The 27,740-nt window shown below is 34.8% G+C and overlaps 1 protein-coding gene across 3 annotated transcripts in view; it reads right to left on the bottom strand.

Moving 5' to 3' along the window:
- The window catches only part of Pdzd8 (PDZ domain containing 8), an 84,891-nt gene that overhangs the window by 15,735 nt on the left and 41,416 nt on the right, over positions 1-27,740 (bottom strand). For all 3 annotated transcript variants that reach the window (XM_077799140.1, XM_026384202.2, XM_077799141.1), the window contains exon 3: positions 20,387-20,489. In XM_077799140.1, the coding sequence (XP_077655266.1) occupies positions 20,387-20,489 (103 nt within the window). The remainder of the gene's footprint in view (positions 1-20,386; positions 20,490-27,740) is intronic.

Genomic DNA, 27,740 nt, shown 5'->3' on the forward strand with positions numbered 1-27,740 from the left:
AACATTAAAATAAACCCTAGTAAGTTGTAAAATATGGTCACAGATTTCTCCTGTTCTTGTATGAATGTTCTCTGCAATGTAGCTTTACTGAACTTGCAATTAGAAGTATAATTTATTCTCTAGCCTTTTCTCAACAACCAATATAACTGGGGGGGGGGGGGTGCACCGGGGAGGCAAAGCAGAGACACAGGTGATCTGAACATTATTAACCTTGAGTTAACTGACACTTATAGAACAATACACCTCACAATGGGACAATACACTTTTCAAATGCCTCCAGAATATGGAAGACCATAAAACAAGTATAAGTGAATTTAAAAAGACTAAAATTGTAAAATGTCTATTTTCTGACCATAATGGAATTAAGTTAGAAATGAGTCATAATTAGTAAAACCCTAAATGTTTGAAAAGTAAAACAACATACTCCTAAATAATTCATGGAATCAAAAAAGCAATTGCAAGGTAAAGTGAAAATATGTTTAATGAAATGATGAAAATATAATCAATGTGATTATAACTAAATCACTCTGAGAGGAAATTTATGGCTTTAAATGCTCATGTTAGAGAAAATAATCTAATATTAGTAATATGAATTCCCACTTTCAGAAATGCAAAACTCAGAAGGAAACAATAAAGAGAAGAAACAATGAAACAGAAAATAAAAGAAAACTCAATGAAATCTGATTCAATGAAATGATAAAAAACCCCCAGAAAGTCTCTAGGTTAAACTGATGGAGGACATGTATTATTAAAATCAAGAATAAGAGAGAGAGCACTAGAGATGCTACAGATCCTATGAACACAATAGGGCAGCAACTTCATGTCAATACAGTTGACAGCCTAGATGAGCTGGAAACATTTCCTTCAAAGATAGAAATAACAAATACCCACCAAAGACAGAAAATTTTAATACTCCTATTATCAGCTGAATACAACAAATTTACAATTTTAAGGTCAGTCCCCATGCCCCAGCAAAGAAAGCCCCTGCAGGTCTAGGTTGCTTCACTTGTGAATTCCTTTTTTAAATTATTTTTTGTAGTTACAAATGAATACAAGACCTTTAATTTTATTTATTTATCATTATATGGTGCTGAGGACTGAACCCAGGGCCTCACACATGCCAGGCAAGAGCTCTACCACTGAGCCCAAACCACAGTAAACCCCACTTGTGAATTCTTAAAGAAGAAATTGTAACAATCTTACCTGGAATCTTTTAGAATGAGAGAAAAAGGAAACACTTCCCAAATCATACGTTAAGGTCAATATTCACTTATATCAAACACATAACAAGAAAAGAGAACTATAGAATAATATCTCTAATATTCAAGCATGATGAAAAATGAAACAGTCTAGCAATATTAAAAAAGGATAATAAAAACATAACCAAATAGGGATTGATTCCAGGAATTCAAGACTGGATTAGCACTCAGGAATTGATCAGTGTAAATTATCATATTAACAAAATAATGACGAAAGCCAAATAAATATTTTAACAACTGCCAAAAAAATAGATTAATTTAAAAATCCAACATCTATTCATGAGAAAAGCCCTCAGCCAACTAGAAACACAAGGAAATTTTTAAAAAACTAATTATTTTCATTTACAAAAATCTACAAATAACATAAAACTCAAAGGTGGAAAAAAAAGAATCCATGTTTTCTATCTGAATCAGAAACAAAGCAAGGATTTCTGCTCTTATCACTTCAAAATTCAATACTGTACAGGAAGTGACAGTGTGATGAAAAAATGGAAAGCATAAAGACTGTACAGGGAGGAAAAAAACATTGGTAGATAACAGCATCCTATACATGGATCATTCCAAGGCATATAACAATTTTTGTCTTAAGATATTTAAATACACAGATCATTATTTCAGATCACCTTCTGTTTTTTTCATTTTATATATTTATATTAATAAAATGCATAATTCTTAATTATAGATAATTAGTATTACCAGACTATAAAGGTTTAGGCCACATATAATTAGAAGCAAGAACTAAATGTTTATGAAAGAAAAAAATGCCACCAAAATAAAATCCAAGTTTTTAATTTTAATACTGTTAAATTTAGAGGAAAAAAATTAGACCATTTAAACTTTTATCAGGGGCTGGGGATGTGGCTCAAGCGGTAGCGCGCTCGCTTGGCATGCGTGCGGCCCGGGTTCGATCCTCAGCACCACATACCAACAAAGATGTTGTGTCTGCCGAGAACTAAAAAATAAATATTAAAAATTCTCTCTCTCTCTCTCTCCCTCTCCTCTCTCACTCTCTCTTAAAAAAAAAAATAAACTTTTATCAAATATTTGCATGTGATTAAAAAATAAATGAAAGGAATTTAAAGAACAACAGTCCTGTCTCCCCATTACCAATACCAACACCACCATAGCAACTACTTTAAAACTCTGTTTTTGGTTGTTCTTGAAGTTACCCTTTGTTTTTTGCTAGATAATATATGTATATATTATTATTTCTTAATATATCAAATTTTAAACATATTGACTTCCTACTATTAACAAATATTCCCCCTTCCTCAAGTTATAATAAAGCTGTAGCACTGTTTTAGTTCTACTATATAATAACCTTTCTGTAATTTTAATTAATACATTATACTCCTATTTGTTATTCATCAACTACAGAAAATATATATTTTGATATTTAAACTTCTATCGTTCCATCTTTCCTCCTTTTTTTTTTTGGTCGGTGTGGGGTGTGTGTGCTGGAGATTGAACTCAGGGCACTCAACCACTGAGCCACATTCCCACCCTATTTTGTATTTTATTTAGAGACAGGGTCTCACTGAGTTGCTTAGCACCTCGCTCGATGTTGCCGAGGCTGGCTTTGAACTTGCCATTCTCTTGCCTCAGCCTCCCGAGCTGCTGGGATCACAGGTGTGTGTCGCCATGCCTGGCTCATCGTTCCTCTTTATACCTTCTAAGTTCTACCATCAAAGTTAAAAATTATCATATTTGTTTTCTATCTATAATTAGGCTATCAAGGTTAACTGATTCCAAAAGCTAAAATAACAAAGTGTTTATAATATATAATATTCTGAATATATTAAAACTTGTTTATTACAAAGCTGAGTATCACTGCATTTCCTGTCTTGTATGCCTTTTATTTTTCTTGGAGGCTAATAGTTTGAATGTCCCTTCCAAAACTCATGATGAAATTTAATTGTCATCCTGACACTCTTTCAGAGGTGGAACCTTGAAAAGGTAATTAGGTCATAAGGGCATGGCCCTCATGAATAGATTAATGCTGTTATCACAGGTGTCGGTGAATTATGAAGAAATGTGTTTGCTGTAAGTTCAGCTCCCTCTCGGTCCCCTCTTTGTCTCACAGATGTTCACTTGCCCTTCCACCAGGTGATGAAGAAGCAGAAAGGCCCTTGGCAGATGCCAGAACCATGCTCTTGGATTTTCCAGCCTCTAAACAGTGAGCCAAATACACTTCTATTGTCTATGTTACCCATGTGGTATTTTGGTAAAGCAACAGAAAACTGCTGTACCAAAATACCTCTAGGGTATGAGAGGTGTGTTGTCCCCGCTCAAGATAACTTTAGTTGTAGGATTTATAAAGTGCTATTTCTGAGATTAGCTCATAACTTCATCTATTCACTAATTTACATAATATTTAGCATCTAGTTGAGCAAAGTTTATCTGCGACCCCCTTGCCAAAAACAAGCTAGTGAACAAATGGGTAGAAGGAATGACCAGACTGGGGGGTGGGGAGAACATCCTTTTAAACACCAGCTTCCCCCCACAAGTAACATGAATCTTGATCAGATTCTAGATTTTTTTTTTAAAGCCATGAAACACATTTAATGACATTTGGTACTTTGGAGACATTTTAATAAAGGCTGAAGATCAGGTGATATTAAGTCAATTGCTGTTTTTCTGATATGTGATAATTATTATTGTGGTTATGCAAAATGTTCTGTGAAACCTCATACTGAAATATTTAGGGTGAAATATTATCAGGGATAGGCAAACTTTGCTAGTGATTTTAGGCAAATGTTAATTTCTCTGAACTTCATTTGTGTGGTGTTTTGGTTTAGAGAGAGGTGAGGTGTCCCCCAAAAGCTCATGTATGAGACAATCCAAGAATTTTCTAAGGTGAAATGATTACTCAATCAGTACCGTAATCCAGCGATATGGTTTGAGGGGGCAGTAAGTGTAGGCAGGCAGAGTGTGGCTGGAGGAGATAGGTCACTGGGGGCCTGCCTTTGGGGTTTATATTTGTCCTGATTTGAGCAGAACTTGTTTCCAGTTGCCATGTCCTGAGCTGCTTTCCTCTGCCGTGACGTTCTGCTTTACCTCACAACCCAGAGCTATGGAGTCAGCCTTCTATGGACTGAGACTTCTGAAACAGTGAGCCAAAAGAATCTTTTCCTCCTCTATTTTGTTCTTTTTGGTCCTTTGGTCACACAGATGAAAAAAAGCTGACTAAAACAGGTGGTAAGCTTTAAACAGACTTAGTAGATTATTATTACTGCTATTAGTAAGACTTAGCAGAACTACTCAAAAACAGGAATGAAAAAGGAAATTTTAAAAACCAGTCTGCAATGAATGAATGAATACAATATCCAGTTTCAGAAACAAGGCAAAAATATTACGAAACAAACACTAATTCAAGATACTAAAATTTATTATAACACTCTGACATTTTATAATTATGTGATTAAAAAGTTGTCTTCTCAAAAAAGACAAGGATGATGACTGAAATGTCAATGTTTAGTAAAGGAAAAACAATGAGTTCAAACCAGTTCAAACACATTAGAAATAATGTTCTTCCAAAGAGTAGAAATTATACTGATGGCAGTAAATATCTTTACCTAGATATTACTCAGAGGAGGAAAAAAAATAGCAGAGGGGGGGAAATCTGTATTTCTTACAGCAGAGGGGAAAAAAAAAAACGAACATTGAACAACCTAATATTGTCCTTTGGACTGCTGATCATGAAGTCTTCATTAAAAGAGAAAATTGGGTGATTGTAGAAATAAATGTCTATCATAATAAACACATTTACAGATTATAGAAGAGAAGAGGCCCGAAATCAATTCCAACCAACACCCGTATGAGTGTTTCTTTTCTTACAGGAAATCAACTGGCTATTTTAAGTTTCCCCAAGATCTGGGTGCTCTCCAAGATAAGCTACAATTAAAGCAAAGTTAACATCTTTAAAACTTCTCACTCAACATCTTTGTAGGTGGGAGAAGTTTGCAATGTTTCTCTTTAAGAACCAAGGCTGGGGTTGCAGCTCAGTGGTAGAGCACTTGCCTGGCATGTGTGAGGCACTGGGTTTGATTCTCAGCACTGCATATAAATAAATGAATACATAAATAATAAAGGCCCATCAATAACTCAAAATAAGTAAATAATATCTATCCAAACCTTTTAAAAATGTTTAGATTTAATTTAACAAGTAAAAGTGAATGGAATATTAAAAAATAAGTGGTATATTTCACACTGACACAAAAATTACTGGATTTATAAATAAACTTAAAAAAAAAAAAAAAACCAAGAAAATCTGTCTCCTCACCATTCCAAGTAAAGAGCAAGACTGATACAGCAGCAGAGGTAATACATGGGTTCATGACACCTCTTCCCTTTCAGTCATGTGTTACATGCATGGAATTTGTCTGGAAGTTTTAGGCTGAACCTTGCAAGTCTGAATCTGTAGTGAGGTTAGCCATATAAACTGCTCAGCTCACAAACACCCTATTTTTGTCAGAGTTGGCATCACCATGGCCAATATCTAAACAATAGTTAACATTGTTTTAGAGTATCTAAGCTATACTTCCAAGACTGAACCATGATGTGCACGATATCTCTATGTAAGTATGGATAAGGTATGATGGTAATTCAAGGGAGAAAAAGACTACCTCTGGGTAAGTGGTTTGAGGAAGACTTCATGTAAGGATATAGCATTTAGGTTATATCTTAAAGCATGAGAAGACTCTGAACAGATAGCCCAGGAGTTGGAATGGGAAAAGCTATTGCTCTGGGCTATGGCAATAGCACTATTAGAGCAAAGAGATGGCAGCAGAGGAATATCAGGAAATTAAAATTGTCAAAGTGTTATTTGAGGTTTAATAAAAAACTCCTACTCTGAATGTAACAGAGTAAGATTTACTTGGAAAGAGCAGCAGCATTTCATACAACATATAACAGAATCCTACATATTGATTATAAATGAGAGATCTCACATTATGTTATCTTGCAATAAACATATGAAGTTTATAATATATATTAATAGATTTTCTGTAAACATGTTTCTAAAACCTATACTTTAAGGCATAAGCAACATTTTATTATTTATTTATTTTTGGTACTGGGGATTGAACCCAGAGGCACTTGACTACTGAGCCACATCCCAGCCCTATTTTGTATTTTATTTAGAGACAGAGTCTCACTGAGTTGTTTAGCACCTTGCTTTTTGCTCAGGCTGGCTTTGAACTCAAGATCCTCCTTCGTCAGCCTCCCTAGCCAGTGGGATTACAGGCATATGCCACCATGGCTAGCATAAGTGACACCATATAAGAGAAATAAGAAATGAAATATATAACAATTATCAAACACTTACTATATGCTTAGTATAGACACTAATGTTTGCTAAGCCCTCTCTGGCTTTGGGATCCATGCAATCCTTTAATCCCACATATGTTATAGCAGGAACAATCATGCTCATATAAACCTGGTTCCACTGCTTTGCCTCATTTGATGGTTCAGAGGCACACACCTGATCAAAATGAACCAGAATGGTTTGAATTTAGACTCAACGATCTCTTGAATTTCTCTTTATTCTAAATGTAATTATAGCTGTGGGAATCTGTATGTGTTCTTATGGACCTTGAAAATCTAAATCTGTAGTGATGCAAGCCATATAAACTACTCAGCTCTCAAGGAATTGGAGAATGTCTCCAGATTTCAAACATCCAAGTAACCAGGAAGAGAAAGCAAACAGAAGTAGTAGCCCAAAGTGGCTTGGTCTTCTGTTCTAGTTTGTTTCTTTTTTGTACTGGGGATTGAACCCAGGGGTGTTTAACCATTGAGCTATATCCCAGTTTTGTGAAAAATTAATTTATTTTGAGATAGCATCTCAGTTGCTGAGGGTCTTGCTAAATTGCCCAATCTGGCTCATATCTATGATCCTCCTGCCTCAACCAACTGAGTTGCTAGGATTAGATGCATATGCCATTGTACCTAGTGTCTGTTTCAGTTTGTTTCTAAAGCCTGACTGTATTCTTGCTTAAAGGTGTGCAGAGCTTAACCCACACCACCATGCAGTATCACTTATGCCAGGTGTGGAGGCATAAGCCTGTAATTCCAGTGGTTAGGGAGGCTGAGGAAGGAAGATCTTGAGTTCAAAGCCAGCCTGAGCAAAAGCAAGGTGCTAAGCAACTCAGTGAAATAAAACTCTCTAAATAAAATATAAAATAGGGCTGAGATGTGGCTCAGTAGTCAAGAGCCTCTGGGTTCAATCACCAGATGGCTGCCCTGGGGTCCAGAAAACACCCTAGTATCTTTAGGGTAAGTACTTTTTTTGCTTGCACTAGTTTTAGTGTGTATCTGATTTTTCTCTAATAGGCTTCTAGCTTGCCAGACATTGTGCTAGACACTGTCATATATAATATCTTATTAATTTGAAATGCTGGTTTATTAAATTGAAAAGCTAAAAATAAATTATAAAGGTAGGATGTACTCTGTGGCTTAGCCTGTGTCAACTGGCTTGAATTTGTTGAAACTAAAAGGTAGATTTCTACTGGAGTTAGAAATACTATTTCTATGACATGCACAAAAATGTCTATTAATTACCAAGAATTGTGACACATGCTAACTAAACATAAAATTGCATTAGTTGACTCACAGGGGTCATTATATATATACAAGATTGTGAATAGTCTGTGTTTAACTTCATCACTGATGCCAGTCACCATTTTAAAAATTCTAGCTGTTTGTGCATCTGTCTTGGAAAGAGCAATTTAATAACAAGACTGCCTTTAAGAGCTCTCATACTCTGACAGCCTTTTAGTCTTAAAGACACAGCTGGAAGCCCCTTGGCAGGGGGACAACACATTGATCTTTTCCATCCCTTTCTAACTAACATGGATGAACATCATTTTATATGCTAGATAACAAGGGGATATATTTTAATAGCACATCGATGTAACTCTCTTATTTTACTTTATTTATTTATTTTTATGTGGTGCTGAGGATCAAACCCAGGGCCTTGCACGTGCTAGGCAAGTGCTCTACCGCTGAGCTACAACCCCAGTCCTCGAACTCTCTTATTTACAAACTGTTCTCTCCTACACTGGCTTATAACATCAATGAAAAATAAAATATCCAAGAAAAAGTAAAAAGATCACCAAGTGAAAAACACTGAATTACTATGATCAGTTATATTTTAAATATTCTTTCATCAAATAAAATTCTCAAAAATACCTCACAAGAACTATTTCTCAGCTTTTTTTTTTTAAAGAATAGTGATGCAGGGAAGGGAAAAATATGATATAAAACATAATAATCAGTTCATGTATGTCCATGACACCAATATAAAACTGAATTTTTCACAAAGGTATACAATCCTGAACACAGATGAGCTTCTCTGTATTCAAAGGAGCAGGAAAGGAGGGCATGTGCAAGTTACTGCAATCATTCAGTGATTTAATAAAAGCCACCTAACACAAGTAAGGGGAGGTGTGTTAATCAGCTTTCCACTGCAGTTGCAAAATACCTGAGGGAAAATAGCTTAGAGGATGAAAGATTTGGCTCAGGTTTCAGAGGTTATAGTTTGGTCTGCTGGCTCCATTGCTTTAAGCCTGAGGAGAGGCAGAACATCATGGTAGAAAGGTGAGGCGGAGTAAAACTGACTGTCTCATAAAAGCCCAGACGTAAAGAGAAAGACGAAGGGGCTGGGGACAACATATAGTTCCCAAGAACATGCTTCCAAGTGATGACTTCCCTCAATAGGGAACTCCAGTAGAAATCTACCTTTTGATTTCAACAAAATCAGGCCAGTTGACACAGGCTACCTCCTACACTACCTCTCATGAAAGTCTTCAAGTAGTTAATCCTTCAATATATTAATCCACTGATGAGGTCAGTAACTAAAGATCATTGTTTTTGATGGACCAATGTATTGACAATGTATTGATCAACTTTGCTTGGCTTTCTTTTGAAATATAAGAGATTCAAGCAATTATATTTAGCATATTAAAGGTATATCTCCAAACTTTGTATTATAATCGAGAAAAACTAAATTTAAACTAAATAAGTTATCTTATTAATTTTAAGGTGAACTTCTAGGTACAACCTATTTGGCACAGAATGTATCGGAAATGTAACTTTCTGATCATTTCATGTATTAGTTCAATTTGTTTATGATTACCAAATTACACCAGGCTAGGGACTAATAGCTTATTGTCCATCCCAACTGGGAACAATAAGGTTGTTGAAGATCTAGGACTAGATTTCCTCTTTTACCATTCCGGTCACCTTTAAATGTCACAACTGATTATCCTACTAACACCATTAGTACTAGGAAAACACAAAACGAAGCATGTTTTTGTTCATATTAATTTTCTTATTCCTTCCTTCCCCAAACACACTTGGGTATAAGGTAACACAAGAATCATCTGGCTTCATTAGAAGAGGCTGAGTTAGAACAAGAGTAGTATTACTCAACATCTATTTAAAAGGCTATTTCTTTTTTAAAAACATTTTTTATTTTAAGACAGAGTTTCACTATGTTGCCCAGGTTAGCCTTGAACTTTTGATTTTCTTGCCTCAGCCTTCCAAGTAGCTGGGGTTACAGGTGTGCACCATCATGCCCAGCTTAATCCATTTTTGTCTCTTGGTTCTAGATGTGAAAAATCCATAAAAATTTAAATAATATATGATACATAATTATATAATATGCAATTATACAATAAAAATATAATTATATCAACTAATATAAGCTCTGTATTCTGATTTCCAACACATTTTAATGTACCTATCAATTTCATTGAAATGTTGAGAATTTAAAATTTGGGACTTAATGGATTAAAAGGGTATGCCAGGCTGAGCGTGGTGGTGCATGCCTGTAATTCCAGCAGCCCTGAAGGCTGAGGCAGGAGGATCACAAGTTCAAAGCCAGACTGAGCAAGAGCGAGGTGCTAAGCAACTCAGTGAGATCCTGTCTCTAAATAAAATTCAAAATAGGGCTGTGAATGTGGCTCAGTGTTTGAGTGCCCCCTGAGTTCAATCCCTGGTACCAAAAACAAAACAAAAAGTATATGCCAATAAATTATTATCCCAAGAAGTCACTAAAACTTGATTCTAGAATACAAAAAAGGAAACATATAAAAAAGAAATAAAAGCCAAGTCTCTGAAGGTATTAGTCTAATCTACTTCTAAACACCAGTTATTCTTTCAAATGCATAGAAGATGCAAACAAATATTTCCTGCACCCTCCCTCAACTACTTATAAATTATGTATACCTTGTTCCCAAGGACCACATTAAATTCTAAATTAACTATTATTCAGTTCCATCACTCTTTTTTAAAAAAATATTTTTAGTTATTGATGGACCTTTATTTTATTTGCTTATTTATATGTGGTGCTAGGAATCGAACCCAGTGCCTCACACGTATGAGGCAAGTGCTTTACCTTTGAGCTACAACTCCAGCCCCAACTTCCATCACTCTTAACAGAAGAAAGGAGATACTATTTTTATTAGCTGTCTCTTACCAGTAAAGATTCACAATGTGAATGCATACAATCATACTATCCTTTTCGTATTAAAAATAACTCTTTGAAATCAATACATGGCAATGTCTTGCTTTTATCTCTTGGCAGAAAAATTATCACTCTCACAAAACTTTTCAGAGGCCTGTCATTTAAGTTTGACCAATTCATAAAGGTATAAATTAGAATAGTTCTTTAACTTGTAAGCCAGATAAATAAAAAAGAATCCGTCAACTAATATATTTCTGCTGAAGTAAAATTTGATGTCGCCATTCTAATGACAAAAATTACACGTGTACATATGCACATACATACACACAAGTTTTTTTGGACCAGACATTGAACTCATGGATGCTAAACCATAGAGCTACCTTCCAGCCCTTTTTTATAGTTCATTTAGAGACAGGATCTCCCTGAGTTGCTTAGGGCCTTGCTAAATTACTGAGGTTAGCTTTGAACACATGATCCTCCTGCCTCAGCATCCCAAGCCGCTGGGATTACAGGTATGCGCCATCATACCCAGCTCACACAAAGTTCTGAATAGAACAGGTCTGAAAATTACAAGGAATGAATTCTAAATTCTTTCACATGAACTCTCAGATTGTAATGCCTACATTTTCAGTAATTAACTCTTAATGGATAGCTGAAAAACCACTGATATCATACACCTCTACCCTGCTCTGGTGTGGATATTGTGGCAGATGGCCAGATGGCCTCATAACAGTGGGAGTACATGTGGGAGGAAGAGAACTCACAGCAAAATGTGAAGCGAGAGAAGGATCCTGGGGCTGTGCTTGCTCTTATAACATGCTGTTTAAGAGCTCAGGAGTCCCAAGAGCTACCTGCAGAAGGCAGCACCCTCCAACCTCTGACCTAAGGATTTCCTATTAGGCCCCACCTCTTAAAGGTTCAATCACTTCCCACACTGCCAAACTGGGGACCAAGCTTCCAACACACAGGCTTTTGGGGGACAAACTCAAATCATACCCAAATTATAGGAAAGAGGCTACTAATAATTGTCTACCACACTGGGTTGCTGTTGTCAAGATTAAAGGAAATTATGGGCATAAAAGTCTGGCATTTCCATTATCTTCCCTCAGAAAGACTTCTTTCTAGGTGATACAAGTGAAGCCCCTCAAAACAGAATGCCACTTTGGCTATCTGATAACTCGGTCTCTAAAATAACGAGAAAGTAAGTATGCTAAAAAAGTAAAACTCCATTATACAAATGCAACATACCTAAGAGATCTAAGGAATAAAAATGTTCTTCAACTTAAAAGGGTTCAAAAGGTGGTTAGGAAAATAATTATATCTAAATGATTACAACACACTTAGGTTTCTTCTTTTTTCTCTTTTTAAATCTAATTGAAGTCTCTATCAATGTTTTGATTTAAAACAAATTTAAATTTTATACAACCATTCAGTGAAATAAAAAGCTAAGAAAAGTAGGCAGAGGCTGAGGTTGTTATGGAAACAATGGAGTGGAACATTCTTGCCCTTTATAATTCCTTTGTCAAACAGAAACAGCTTTAGTTTGAATCATAAAATCAACCTTCACCTTCATATATTACATTATAGTCATGCAGGGTGACTTGTATCTTACTAAAAAAGTGGGAGAGTCTAAGGGATAGTTTTTTCTTTTACAAGTTTTAAAAATAACCTTTTATCTTGAAATTATTTCAAAATAGAAAAGTTGCAAAACATTTAAAAAAGATATCCCATTTATCCTGAACCCGTATTTCTCAGTTGTTAATACCATCTCACCACATTTGTTTCTCCCTGTATATTTTTTACTGGATCATTTAAAATTAAGTTTCAGACATAATCACAGTATAGCTATCAAAGTCAGAAAACATTGGCACAATACTATTATATAATTTGTAGACCTTATTCTAGTGGAATGCAATTTTGAAATATATATCAACAGCCTACTATTCTTACATAAATACAAAGGGGTTACTTAAATCAAGGGTCAGCAAACTATAGTCTATGGGTTGACTTTTTAAAAAATCTTATTAGAACCATACTTACTTGTCTACGTCTTGTCTATGGCAGCTTCAACTAAAATAGCAGAACCGGGTAGTGTCATGGCAATTACCTATCCTGGAAAACCCCAAATACTTACTTTGGCCCTTTCCAAAAAAGTATACCAAACCATGACTTGAAGAATAGAATGCACGTGAATATACATATATTGATATTAATTACAGATTTCATTAAACATCAAAAAACTGAAAAACATAAACCCTAAATCCCTAAATGTTTGTCAACAGACTGGGTGATTAAATAAAATAAGGTATACACTAAAATACCATGCAGGCATAAAAACAGTGACACATGTACAAGCAGATAGAAATATGCCCTCAGTATACTGTTAAGCTTTGAAAAAGGCAGGTTACAAAAGACTCCTGATTTTATTGTTAAAATATGCAAGCTTCCTTGCATTTTGAAAATGAGTATATTATTACAAAAATTAAAAATCTGTTTCACATTTCCTTCCTTATGCTCAATGGCTATGTACAACATTCTCAGCATTGATCAATTTATGAAAGATAATTCACACATCATTCATCATTTTGAAAACAATCTGTCCATACTCTAAAAATTACTGTCCATACTCTAAAAAAGTTTTTTTTTTTTTGGCACTGGGAATTGAACCCAGGGCCCTCAAGTGTGCTAGGTCCACTGAACTACATCCCAGTCTACGAACTAAGTCAAGTTCAATAGTAACAGTGTATGCTGGTATTGTGCTAAGTGTTTTCATATATTTAAAACCTGTACCCTATAAGGCAGATGTTATTCCCTTTATCTTAGAGATGATGAAACAATTTGCTCAGAGTCATAAAAGTAAAATGGAAATGTGGACATGAATGCAGGCCTACTGGGTACCTTTTGTGGAGATGATGCAGTAATGTTAAGAATACCAGCTGTGGAGTTATTATACCTGGCTTTGCAGACTGTCTTTATCCCTTGCCAGCTATGTGTTACTTTCTCCTTTTGCACCTCAGTTTCCTCATAAGTAAAATGGAGATGATGACAGTGTCCATTCTCATGGATTTGATCAATAAGGATTAAATAGTTATTGCATGAGTAGTCTTAAAACTGCGACTGGCAAAGAGACTGTATATTGTAGTGCCGACAAACCCTGGACTGGGTACATCTGGGTCATGAGCTGAATACTACTACAGCTCTCTGATAACACCGCTCTTAACACCTTTCTAAATCATTCATGATCTAGTTCTACATTCTGTATAAACTCTTTATATGACTCAAAACAAGTTATATGGCTAGGTGAGTTTTTGTATCGGGGACTGAACTTGGGAGTACTTGACCACTGAGCCACATCCCCAGCCCTTTTTTGTATTTTATTTAGAGACAGGGTCTCATTGAGTTGCTTAACGCCTTGCTGTTTGTGAAGCTGGCTTTTAAACTTGAGATCCTCCTGTCTCAGCCTACAAAGCTGCTGAGATTACAGGCGATGCAACACAACACCCGGCCTAAGTTAGTTTTTAATGGGAAATTACTACTGTGCTTGAAAAGGATGTTTTAGTTCATGAGAAAGTATGAACTGAGTCAATCAATTTTACTTGGGTCACAGTAAACTGCAGGGTCCTGAGAAACAAAATGTAAAAGTAATGTTTAAGTTTTATGAATATGATCTCCTTAATGTTCTTTCAAAATCTCTTCCTAAAAAACTTTTTAGCAAGGGATGTAGCTCAATGGTTGAATGCCTAGTATGCATGAGACCCTGCATTTGATCCTCAGCAAAATAAAAATAAATTAGAATGTTATCACTATATTGTAAAAACACTGTTTTTCTTATCCTATTTGAAAAAAGAGAATAAAAAATATAGCAGCATAAAGCCCAACAGTGTTCATCTTAAAAGTTCACTAGAAGTTGAAATAACAGATTTGAAAATTTTAAAAAAACAAAGAACAAAACAGCAGATCACAAAACTTCCATCTCTGGACTGGCCTGTTTTTATAGTTTGCCACTGTAATCTCAAAACCAACTTGTCCTAAGTGAGATCCTCTTTTGCCTCTTCTTTTTCCCTCCTCATAGCCTGGTCTTTCTGGCTTCCCTTCTTACTTCCAAACCTTTCCAATTCCAAAGGTACGCAAATTCACATTGATAATATTTTCCATTTCCATTGTTATCATTTTGGATCAGACTTTTATTAGACATCACCACTAGTACTTTATGTTAAAATCAAACCATCCTTGATTTTACCCACTGTGACTGGTCAATACACATATTATCAATAAACTACTATGTGCCAGCTACTGTACTAGATATTTTCATATACAGAATCTCATTTAACCCCCATACATCCATGAGAAGCACTATCAGAACCATTTTATAGAATGATAACTACGTGTGGATAGAACGGCTTTGGGAACTTTGATGAAGGTCATACTACCAACAAGTGGTCTGAGATTGAAATCTAGTTCCAAGACTACCTAAAGAAAGATTCTGATGAGCTTGTTTTCATTTTAAAAGCCGCCATAGTTCCTACTATCTTTGACCGTAAACAGTCAAATTCTTAGCCTGGTATTTAAAGCACTCTATAATAAGATCCAAGCTTTCACTCTTGTTTGGCATAATCTTCCTATGCTACCATATTCTTTAGACAACACTGACAACTCACTATATCTTAATTATACCCAAATATTCTTACTCTTTATTGGGGTTTATGCCATGGCCTCCATCTTGAAATGCCTTCTTTACCATCTCAAAATTCCACATACACTGTGAGGCTAGGCTCAAATGTCATCTCCTTAATATATTCTTTTCTAGATTTTCCAAAAGAAGGTTGCTTTCCTTTCAACGGAAGCTCATGATATTTTATACTGAAACTCTGATTCCCTTCATATGTTAATAGTGATACTGATGATGTACACAGTACCACTGTTTGAATTTCCATTGAAGAAAAGGATCACAAAATGACTTATCTCCTCATATTCAGTTTCTTCTCATACAATAGTGCCTTACACTGATCTGATATGGAGACTTTATGTTTCTGTATTTTAACATAAGTGCCCACTCTTTTCGCAGCATTTCACAATCATACTAAACAGTAAGAAAACCTAAGGCAGAAAACTGCATCCCTCATTTTTAATTAAGATCAATTTCAAGAGTGAAAATGTTGCACAGGATTTACTATTAAAGCTCAAAGGCATTTAGTATTTAAAAAGCCAAATCGCAGAACATTATATACAGTTAAAGTTTCACTGAATCCCTCCTGTATTTGCAAATATTATCAGATTGAACTAAACCAGAGTTTTCATAAAAACTGACATTTTCAAAAAAGCTTTATTTGCATTAATCTTTCTCTTTCTTTTCATAAGATTAAGACTGTAAATGGCAAATGGTTAAATAGGTGCACCAAAATGCTACCTGCAAGGCATTTGGCCCTACACAAATACCAAAATGCCAACTTTGAGGCATCTGGCCTAAAGTATTTATAAATCTGTCTCAGATGTTCTTACTCAAAAAGTCAGAGTTCTTTAGGGAGCTCTTTTATGTTCTTTGTATGAACACTCAACAATATGGAGCTAGAACATTCAATATCACCCAGCAAGAATTCTAAAATTCTCTACAACTAAAAGGGTAAATCTTAGATCATACTTAGTCATTTTATTTAGGCAACCCTGAACTTACACATAGTCAGAAGTCCTTTTGACATTTTTAGTAATTCCAGAAGTAAAATACTTACACCAATAGGTATCACATTTGTAAACTAAAATTCTCATTCTAGAAACCAGACTTTTCACAAAAGTAATAATCAGCAGGAAATCTTGTTTTGTGGACTTCCTCTTCTAAAGGTTTTTATTTTATTAAAACAGATCAAAAACAGCTTTGATGGAAGGAAGGAGACAAACATAACTAAAAGTCACTCTGAAACCCTAAAGGTGTGAGAACAAAAAAGTGTTGAGAGTACCTGGAGGATGGAGGCCAGAGTCTTCTCAGAAACAGTTACTGAATATCCAGAGTAAAACCAATCATGACACTTGCTGTAATGAAAGATACTGGTGGCGACACTGATCAAATTAGCATACAGCTACAAATATAAAATTCCAACTGTGACACAAGTATTTATCAAGGAGTTTGTGCTAGTTAGGAAAGGCTTCCCAGAGGAAATGATGATTGGTTTATCAGGTTCTGATAAGAAAAGAGAAAACACCTGAGTATTTGAAAGCATGGGACTTCAAAATGGGAATCGCTACTTGGTGACAGAAAAACTGAATACCAAATAAGGAGAGAGTGAGGAAACTCAGATATTAGCTACAGTAAAAAGTCACTACTACCTTAGGCTGGAATGACAGAGGGGAAAAAGTGGTATTAGAAGAGGCCAGGGACTGAAGTACCAAACAGAAGTTGGAAGCATTGTGGGCCTGTCCTGGGAGAAACATAGAGCATGGAGGAGAAAGAGCCTCTGCCAGACATGTTGTCCAAAGCAGAGGATAAGAGGAAAACCTCCCTGGCTTCCCCAGTGCTTCACTTCCTATGAGTGTTCACTCTGGTCAAACTTGGCTGAAAGCTGGATACCCCTGAAGGCTTGAAACACAATGGCAGAGGCTAGTCCTCTTAAGGCATGGAGCAGGGAGACCGCCCAAGAACAAACCTGAGGGCAAACAAGCTAACATCTGGCATAAGCAGAGATCTGAAGAATGGGGTGGGTGAAGATATGCGTGGAGGAGTGAGTTGGGGGGAAGGGTACACACATATCAGGATCGTGTAGTGTAAAGAGTGTGTGACCAGGAATGACGGAGTAAAAGACAACCAAACCACACATGGTTTGGTTGAGAATGAGAAGCAAGAAAGAGGGCAGGGAAAACAAATAGGAACCAGACCAGGACGGTTGACTTTGTCACATCAAAGAATTTGTTCTTAGAGGTAAGCCAATCCCAAGAAAACCAAAGGCCGAATGTTTTCTCTGATAGGTGGATGCTAATCCATAATGGGGGGAGGGGGATGAGTGGAGGAATTTTGGATTGGGCAAAGGGAAGGGAGGGGCAGGGAGGGGCACAGGGGTAGGAAAGATGTTGAAATGAGATGGACATCATTACGCTAGATATGTGCATGATTGATTGCACAAATGGTGTGACCCTACATTGCATACAACCAGAAGCAAAAAATTGTGCTCCATTTGTGTACAACAAAGAGTATTCTGCTGGCATGTATAACTGACAAGAACAAATTAAAAAAAGAGAGAGAAGGAAAAAATGCCATTGAGGGACTTAAGTGGGCAATGGACAGACTTAGATCTATATTTCAGAAAATCATTCTGTCTTTTTGCTTACAGGACATTGACTGAACAACACAACATACCAGGAATTATACTAGGGGTAGGACACATAGCATTAAAAATATAGCGTATTTGTTCCCCTGTGAAGTCTACCACCAAGTATGTAGCCTGCAGTATTATCAAAGACCTTTTAAGTATTCTTTTAGCATTAATCACCTGATTATCATCAGGGACATGAGGTTTATATTCATAATTCCATAGACTTAGTTCTCAACTCAGTAAATTTGTTGATTATCTATTATTTATTTTTTGTATTTATTCATTCTCATTAATCACACCCACCTGTCTTTTCAGCTGAAGAACACTAATTCTTTTTCCCATCCATTTACTTTTACTTGGCTAACTCATTTCCTTGTACCCGGGGGTACATTTTAAGTAAAGTATTGAAAGACAAAATCTGGTTGACATGTGCCTTTGGCCTATCTTAGACCTTACCCTTTTTCTTAAATGATGTGATACTGAGGGGTGCATTAGATATCTTGCAATCATAAGGATAAAACTATATGAGTGACGGAAGATAAAGCCAGGCTCTTTTATTACAGCCTTGTAGTGTCTTAAAACTTCAAAGGCACATTAAAATACTGGAGGAATTAAATTTCTTTCATTCTGCATATTCATTACAATTAGTGGTTACATGCACTGAACAAATTTCAACATTTAAAAGGTGAATTTAAACCTGAAGACTATATTTATATAATGATAATGTCCTAAATTCATCACTAATTTAGCATACTTGTTTTCTAAAGAGCTATTTTCTACTCAAATTTGCAATATATCCCTAATTATCAAATCCTATTCTCTGATATTTTGTATTGTCTTGAAAAACTAATTCTCCTCCCTTGAGTTATTAAATTCAGACATAGGTAATTTAATGCCTGAAGACACTTAATGTTTTTGACATTTTCAATGAGATCACTAAATACAGTAACCTAGAATTCTTTCTTGAAAACTGTTAATGACATATACTAAGATCTAAAATAATAATTCAAGATGAAGGTCTTGCTAGCCTTTGTTCTAAAGTATTAAAGCCGTCTAATCTTATATCTTTGCAAATATAATAAAGGAAACTGAAAATGCCAACAGCAATGGCAAGTTACAACCAACTCACAGTCAAAAATGTACTTAGACAAAACAACGTGTTTCAATGTAGTTATGTATTTCAATACAAACTCTAAAACTGGATATTTTATTCCTTGAGGAGCTGATTCAAACAGCGGAGATATAACTTAAAAGAAAGTTGGGCAATGACAGTCACCAAATAAAAAAGGAAAACACCTTTAAACCTCTATTTTGACCATGTCAGTTACCAGGGTCAAAATCTTCAGCAGCTCCCACTATTTTCATCATCTCAAATTCTGTGTGCCAGGCTGCCCTCCCTTGCCAGTTTTACTTCTCCCTACTTTCCTACTCTCATCAAAATTACTTTATTCCTTCCAAGAAAATTTCTATCCCCCCCTCTGATTTTTATGTAAGGATGTTCACAACAGAAAGAAATTGAAAACAAATTAAAAGTAAAAGGAACATACATAAAAATACCTTGCCATTACATGTTAAAAGATTTAGCAGCATTTTTGACTGTTAACCCTGAAATACTGGGGAGATATTAATATTAATATTGGGAAGAGAAAAAAAAACATATATATGTTCATTATTTACCTATGATTCAGATTTAGCTGAGCATCGCCTCTAGTGTCTTCTTTTTAGAGGCTTTCCCTGTTATCACCAGATCTAAAAAGCCTCCTTTGTCATAACTTCTAAGTCCTTTGTCATACACCTTTTCATGTACTTTTCTTCCTAGTACTTGTCAATCTCTGGAACTTTGTTCACTTTTTTGGCTTACAGTTTATTGCTACATTCTGTCCTATAATGGGAAGCTTACCTCCCAGCCAGCTTCTAACTCCCACACCAAACCACTGCCCCATGTTCATATAACAGGTATAGGATCTTTTCTTTTTTGGAATCGTCCCTCCAGCCTCCAAACAGTGCCTACCACAAAATAAGTGCTCCTAAAACACCTGCTGAATGAATGAATGCTGTGAATTCATGTTTTCTCAGGCATTCAGTAAAACTATTTCCTTCTAATCCCTTACTGAAACAATTTTAAAATTCTGGGATGAAAAATCAGTCAGATTTTATTTCTTAGGCAGACAGTCTGAATATTAACTATTTTCACGTGATTTATTTTATTACCAATATTGTACTATTTTAATAAGACAATTAAGAACTGGTCATCACTATTTGCTCATGACTAAAAATAACTCTATGAATATAAAAATATTAATAAAAATATGCTTAGAGAATAAAACTTTATACAGAAGTAAAATTAAGTAAATCAATTTTACCGTCTTAATAGAACTCCTTTGTTTTTCTTCCCAAACACCACTGCTCAACTCAAGTGTGCAATGAATATTTGCTTCTCTATCATAGGATCCAAAAATGAGTAATCTGCAGTACAAAATAAAACAGGAAGAGCATTATACCGATTCTATGCATTATTTTTTTTTATTTCTGGTCACTATAATAAGAAATACTTATTCCATTACTATTGTGGTTTATTTACAGGGGAAAAAAACAAGTCAAACCTAACATTTTGTATGCCCTCTAGTGGAAAAGCAAAGTAAAGCTAAAATTAGATGAGATCACAAGATATGCTCTTTTTCAGCAGCCAAGCCAAACAAGAAAATATTATCCACTCATAAGACACTGACCACATAGCCTTATGTAGTAAGCAAGAGTTAGAGATTTTTCAAGACTGTTGAATTAAGAATTTTAAAAGTTGCAAAGCAATACAGTACATCAGCTCCACAAGAATTAAATACACAGAAGTATAATACAATTGTTTATAAACAAACACACAACTTCATCTCCTAATGTGAACCTATGCAAATTATTTACTTCTCTAAATCCAGCTGCTCCTGCAGAAAATTTGGGGTTAAAAATAGTACTTACCTCTAAGAATTGTTCTGAAAGTACAAGACAATGTACAAAAGGCATTTAGCACAGTGTTTAGCAAACTCTAAGTGCTCAATGGATGTGTGTCATTTCTATTATCTTGAAAACAATTATCAATGAATGGCAACACCTAATTTCCCTGTTTACTAGGCTGTCCTAAAAAAGAACATCTGAGGTCCAATTATGAAATTATGTAAAAACTGTCTTTATTACTGAATTTAAAAAAAGAGATCCCTTATGTGTCCAACTTCTATTTTACCTATATCCTTAGAATCTTCCAATTTGTTTCAGAACAGTTTTAGCACTAACCAACATTTTGACTGTTACTCTACCACTTCATCTCTACATGAAGATTATAAATAGGAGTGAGATAATTAAGTAGATAAAATACATTAGAGAAATCTGAGAAAACTGTGTCCTGGGTTTGGCAAATCATGACATCATGTGCATACCTCACAAACTGGCCTTTTCACACACTGAAAAGTCTGAATAAACTTATGTAGAAAAATACCTGATTTAAATAATCCTTCAAGAATCTTACAAGGAGCCTAAAACTTAGCATTTAACAACCTATTACCAAAAAGAAGGCAGGCCAAAAGAACTCATAATTTTAAAATATTAACTTCTAACTACAATTTTCATTCACCAAACTCTGCTGCCATCATCTGTTTAAAGAGTAAACTACCTCAGAGCCTTTACTACCATACAGAGAAAAGAAGGTTGGGCACCACCTAGCGCTCCTAATAGAATTCTCAGAAATTCTCCCTGAATTCATAAGCTATTCCATATTTTCCATAGTGTTTTAAAAATGCTTTTAAAAATAATTACACAAAGCGTAACAAAAATTGACCACAGACCTAAAACAAAATTCTTAGAAGAAAACATAAAATCAAACCTTTTTGACCTTGAACTACGCAATGGTTTGCTAGATAAAACATCAAAAACATGATCGCCAAAAGGGAAAATAGATAACTTTGGCTTCATCACAATTAAAAAAAATTTTGTAAAGGGCACACCATGAAAATGAAAAGATAACCCACACATTGGGAGAAAATATTTGCAAATTATGTACTTGGTTAAGTCTCCAGTATCCAGAAAAAAAAATGAAAAACTCTTACAACTCAACAATAAAAAGTCAAATAATCCACTTTTAAAACAGGCAAAAGGATCTGAATAGGTGTTTCTACAAAGATGTACAAATGACCAGTAAAGCACATGAAAAGAAGCTCAATGTTATTAGGCATCAAGGTAATACAAATCAAAACTACTTGAAATGCACTAGAATAGCCATAGTGAAAAAGGTAGAAAGTACTGGTAAGGATATAGAAAAACTGGAATCCTCATACATACTGGTGGGAATGTAAAACAGTGCCGTCACTTTGGAAAACAGTTTGGCAATTGCTTAAAAAATTAACATATGAGGGGCTGGGGTTGTGGCTCAGAGGTAGAGCGCTTGCCTAGCATGCGTGAGGCAGTGGGTTCGATCCTCAGCACACATAAAAATAAAATTAAAATATTGTGTCCACTTATAACTAAAGAAAAAATATATTTAAAAAGTTAACATATGATATGATTCAGCAATTTCACTTCTAGCTATACAGCTGAAAGAAAAGCTTAAAATATTTATATTAACATCAAAATATGCATATGAATGTTCAAAGGAGCATAATTCATAACAGCCTCAAAGTGTTAACAACCAAAATGTCTAACAAGTGATAAATAGGTTAAATAAAATGTGGTATATTCATAAAATGAAATATTTTTTGAAGCAAAATGAAGTACTAGAATATGCCATAATATGAATAGAAAATGCTAAGTGAAAAGAGGGTCACAAAAGAACACATACACGGAATATGAAAATTTATAGACAGAAAGTAGATAAGTATGTATAACAAATTATAAGAAGCCATTGTTTGTTTATTTTTTCATTATTTATCATTTATTACTTATTTTAGTTTATTTTGGGTACTGAGGATTGAACCCAGAGGTGCTTCACGACTGAGCTACAACCTACTTTCACCCACTCCCAGTTTTTCATGTTTTTGATACAGGCTCTCACTCAGTTGCTTAGGACCTCACTAAGTAGCTAAGGCTGGCTTTGAACTTGTGATCCTCCTGCCTCACTCAATATCCTAAATTGCTAGGATTATAAGCATGTGCCCCTACTCCTGGCAAGAGGCCCTGAATGAACAGACCAAGCTAAATGGAGTTATTCAAAATTAAGTATCACATAATCAAACTGAAACTTTAATGAAGCAGATAGATCCCCAAACACACCAGTTTTTCCTAAAAGCAATACATTTCAGTATATCTGAATCAGTATAATAAGGAAGTTCCCTTAGCTTAACTTTGACAAAAAAGCAATCTGAAGTAACCTGATGTTAATCAACCTTTTTTCCCTTCTATTGCTGTTTCCTTGTTCCCATTTCATTCTTAACAATGAAAACCCACTGTTTTACTACTGCCCACTGGGAACTATAAGGGGTTTTGTAGAAGGGATGTCACCTGCTATTTTGTTGAATAGTTGCTGCCTTGATTCATGAACTGCAAATAAAATCCAATTGGATCTATAACTAAATTTGTTATCACTTTGTTGTCCGACAAACTTCCCAATGTAGAATTAGGAAAAACTAGAGGAGAATGGGATAGTCTGCTAATGAGTATGGGATTTCTTTGAGAGGAATGAAAATGACCTAAAATTAGATTATGATGATGGTTGCATAACCCTGTTACAAATACAGTAAAAATCAGTAAATTGTACACTTTAAATGGTAGAACTGTATGGTAGACGAACTTTATCTCAATAATGCAATTCAAAGAAAACAAATAATGAGTGATTATAATAATGAATAATCATTTTTCTGTGATAGGGTCATAATAAGTTTCAAAGATGTTAAAGGATAATAAATGCTTGGTTTACTATTATTATGAATCAATAATAATATTACAACAAGATTATATATCTAAAAAAAACATAAACATGATCTTTACCTGATACAGAAATTTGATAATACAACATATTAAAAGGAATCTTAGGACAAAATAAATTCTCAATAGAAATCATTAAAAATATTAAAAAGATAATTACACAAATATTTGAAACTTATCATTATTTGTTTTTTCTTTTTTGCTGTACTGGGGATCGAAACCAGGGCCTCACATATAGTAGGTTAAGTGTTTTACCACTGAGCTACATTCCCCAGCCCACAATTTATTATTCTTAACAATGGATGTTTAAAGCACACAAAACATTATTCATTCTATTCAAAAGTCTTTATTTATTTATTTATTTTATTGACAAATATCCCAGCAAATGGACTCTTTCGCTATTACTGACTACTCCAATCGTATGAGTACGGGTTGAATATCTCTTATCTAGAATGCTTGGGACCAGTAGTGTTTCAGGTTTTCCTGATTTTGGAACATCTGCATATACCTTTGAAATGCTTAGGGAATGGAACCCAAGACTAAACATGAATTTCATTTATGTTTTATATACACATTATACATATAACCTGAAGGTAATTTTATACATCATTTTTAGTGTTCCTGAGTTTTGACTGCAACCTGTCAATGAAGTCAGATGTAAAATTTCCCACTTGTGGGTACATACTGGTGCTCAAAAATTTTTGGATTTTGCTGCATTTTGGATTTCAGATTTGAGATGCTCAGCCTGTATTTTCATTGTTTCAGTTAAGTTTATTTTGATGTTTAATGATGAAAATATTTTGTCTGGTTGTTTAGAATTTAGTTTTGCTTTTGTAATGTATATTGATTTAACTAATTGATTTGAAATCAGCTTTTGATTCTAGTCAAAGCATTACACAACATCTTCACATACATCACATCTTCTTTTTACATTTCTTCTGTTAAAGCACTCAGAAGGAACTGCAGCCTTTAGTAAATGTTCAAATACTAGAAAATACCAGCAAACAGTATTAATACTCAATAAAGAAAGTAACATCAGTGCTTCCTAGATAAGTTAACTTCCCTATTGCTGTGGTCTGTATGTTCCCCACAAAACTCATGTTGAATTCTAAATCTCCACTATGAGGTATTATTAAGGGAGTAGAAACTTAGTCCAACAATAATATTTGAAGGTAGAAATACTGGGAGATAATTAAAGTTAAATGAGGCCAAAAGAGTAGGACCCTGATTAGACGGGGCTCTGGCTTCCTAAAAGGAGAAGAAACTTGAGCTAGACACTCAGTCTTGCTTACTAAGAGATCAATTTTTAGCAACACTGTTTTCGGTCATAAGGCCTGCATCAGAAGTCAAGCAGATGCTAGTGCCATGTTCTTGGACCTCCAGAACTGTGAACAAAATAAACCTCCCACTTCCCAGCCTCAGATATTCTATTATAGCAAAAGCAAACGTACTAAGACAATTTCACAGAAGCACTTGTCAAAATTGCCAATCTAATAATCTACTCCAAAATTTATCTCTTAAAAAAGTACTATTTCTTAGAATTTTAATAAAGTATAATGTTTATGAACTTACGTTTAATATTTTTTCAGTCTAAAAATAACAAAAACTTACTCCAGACTGTTTAGATTATAACTATTTTCCACAAGCTCCATATCTCGTTCCTGGGACATAATTCCTTACATTAGTGTTTCCTGCGCCTGCTTTTGACTTCGATTATTAGTGGACTCCTTTGACCAGTAATGCATTTATGTTGGCTGTCAGGCTTTAGTTCTCTGAAGAATAACAGTATTTCCTCCATTTTCCTGATTTCCCAACTGTTATCTAAATATTTAAAAAATATGGAAGTTTCTGAAGAAATGACAGAAACGAATGCCTACTGGAAATACTAGGACCAGTTAGATGTGTGCTTTTAGCTTAGATGAACTATATTCTTCATATTTAAAGTACTAATTTTCATTCTATACCTCTGTATTCTTACAATTCAATCTTCAGTAAACAAAGCCAGACATTCCATTCAAATTATAAAATCACTAGGAATAAGTAGTAACAACCATTGGCTAATACCTGTTTTAATTAAAAAAGATAATCAAATTACATAGAGTAGACAATAAATGAGTATAAACCAAATTTTTACTATACTATTTCCAAAGATTGAGGAAAGATCAGCACTATTACACAAAAAAGCAAAGGAAATTGCCTTTAGACCCCTCTATCTGTTGAAAGAGTTATTATTAGCTCCATGAAAGTTCTGAGTTCAAAATATAAAGTAAAAGATATCTTGAAAGCTTATGTTAAACACAAACACAAACCAGATCTATTAAGAAATAGGGAAAAAGAATTTACATGGCTCAAGAGCAAATTACTGAAAAAGGAAAGTAATTCCCAATGCCCCCTGTATTAAAAAGTTGTTTTTTAATAATTTAATATGAAAGGAGAACCTTGTACCCAAAGGGGGCCAACTATCAACTCATCAGTTGTTAAAAAAATTAAGCTTGGCTGCTCACTCCCTCTCACATTCCTCCCACTCAAACATCCTCACATAAGGACTCAACTCTGCTGTCTACGACAATGACTTAAAAATCAAATCTCCAGGCCTCATCTTTCTCCTACTCAACCTGTAAAATTCCAAGAATTTGCAGAAAACTTCTACAAGGAAATTCAACCACACCCTTCTCCTTACGTCACATAAAATGAAATCCACTTGCTTCTGAAATTAAGCACCTGTTTCCCTTACTACTCTTCGAAGGCAGAAAGCTAAGTTTTGCTCTTTACATCACCAAAATCTGAAAAATAATAAATACTTGCTGGCCAAATTAATGCCAATGATAACACGATCCTATACAAGAATCCTTAGCATTCCTTTTCCTCCCCTGCCTGTACCATCCACAGTCACTCTAAGCCCTGTCCCAGTTACCCCTCATGTCCCTACCTTCCTGTTCTTACTAACGTGTATCCTCACTCTTACTACTGCATCCCTTAGTTTGTCTCTGGGGATTCAATCATTCCTTTTAAAACCCACCCTATAACAGTCTTCTGAAATAGGTATTTTTTAATGATACAAACAATGACTTTTCTCTGATTAAAGGATCACAGTCTTCTTTTGCTAGCAAATTTGGCCCTCATTTTTATGCTTCTACACTTCATTCAGACAGATCCCTGAAAATATTTACAATTCTCACTTTTATCCAAACTGGCTCTTTTTCAATTATATAATATTTATCATCCATCTGTCTGTCTCTTATTCATAAGGTTCTCAATAGCAGCCTCAACTAGAAAACATATTTTCCTTGCACTAATTTCTATATCTACTTAAGCCTCAATTCAATCAGACAGCCTTGAATAGATGATTGGCTTATGCATTTGTTTTTGTCGGTTAGCTTAACTGCACTTTGTTTCCAGAGGGCAGGCAATGAAAATGAACTTCACACTTTCTTGTATTCACCACAGTACATAGACAAAATTTTTCACTACTGACAGTAACAGAATAATTGGCGGCAGAAGTGGTGGTGATAGTAGTAGTAGTAACAATTAACAATTACTATAGGAGCAGTTCTAAGAGCTTTATATGTATTATTACACTAAATTTTCACAATTACTCCATGAGATAGATTATATTATTACCCCTGATTTACAGCTTGTAAAACTGGTCACAGAGAGGTTGGGTAACCTGCCAAATATCACACAGCTAATGAAGACTACATAAATTGAGATGAACAAGTTGAAGAAATTTTGACAGCAAAAAAAAAAAAAAAAAGACAGTTATCTTTTGGTTCAAATCATTAACTTATTTGCAAATAAAATACATTAAAAGCACTG

This window comes from Urocitellus parryii, chromosome 5 (assembly GCF_045843805.1).
Source record: "Urocitellus parryii isolate mUroPar1 chromosome 5, mUroPar1.hap1, whole genome shotgun sequence".
NCBI lineage: Eukaryota > Metazoa > Chordata > Mammalia > Rodentia > Sciuridae > Urocitellus > Urocitellus parryii.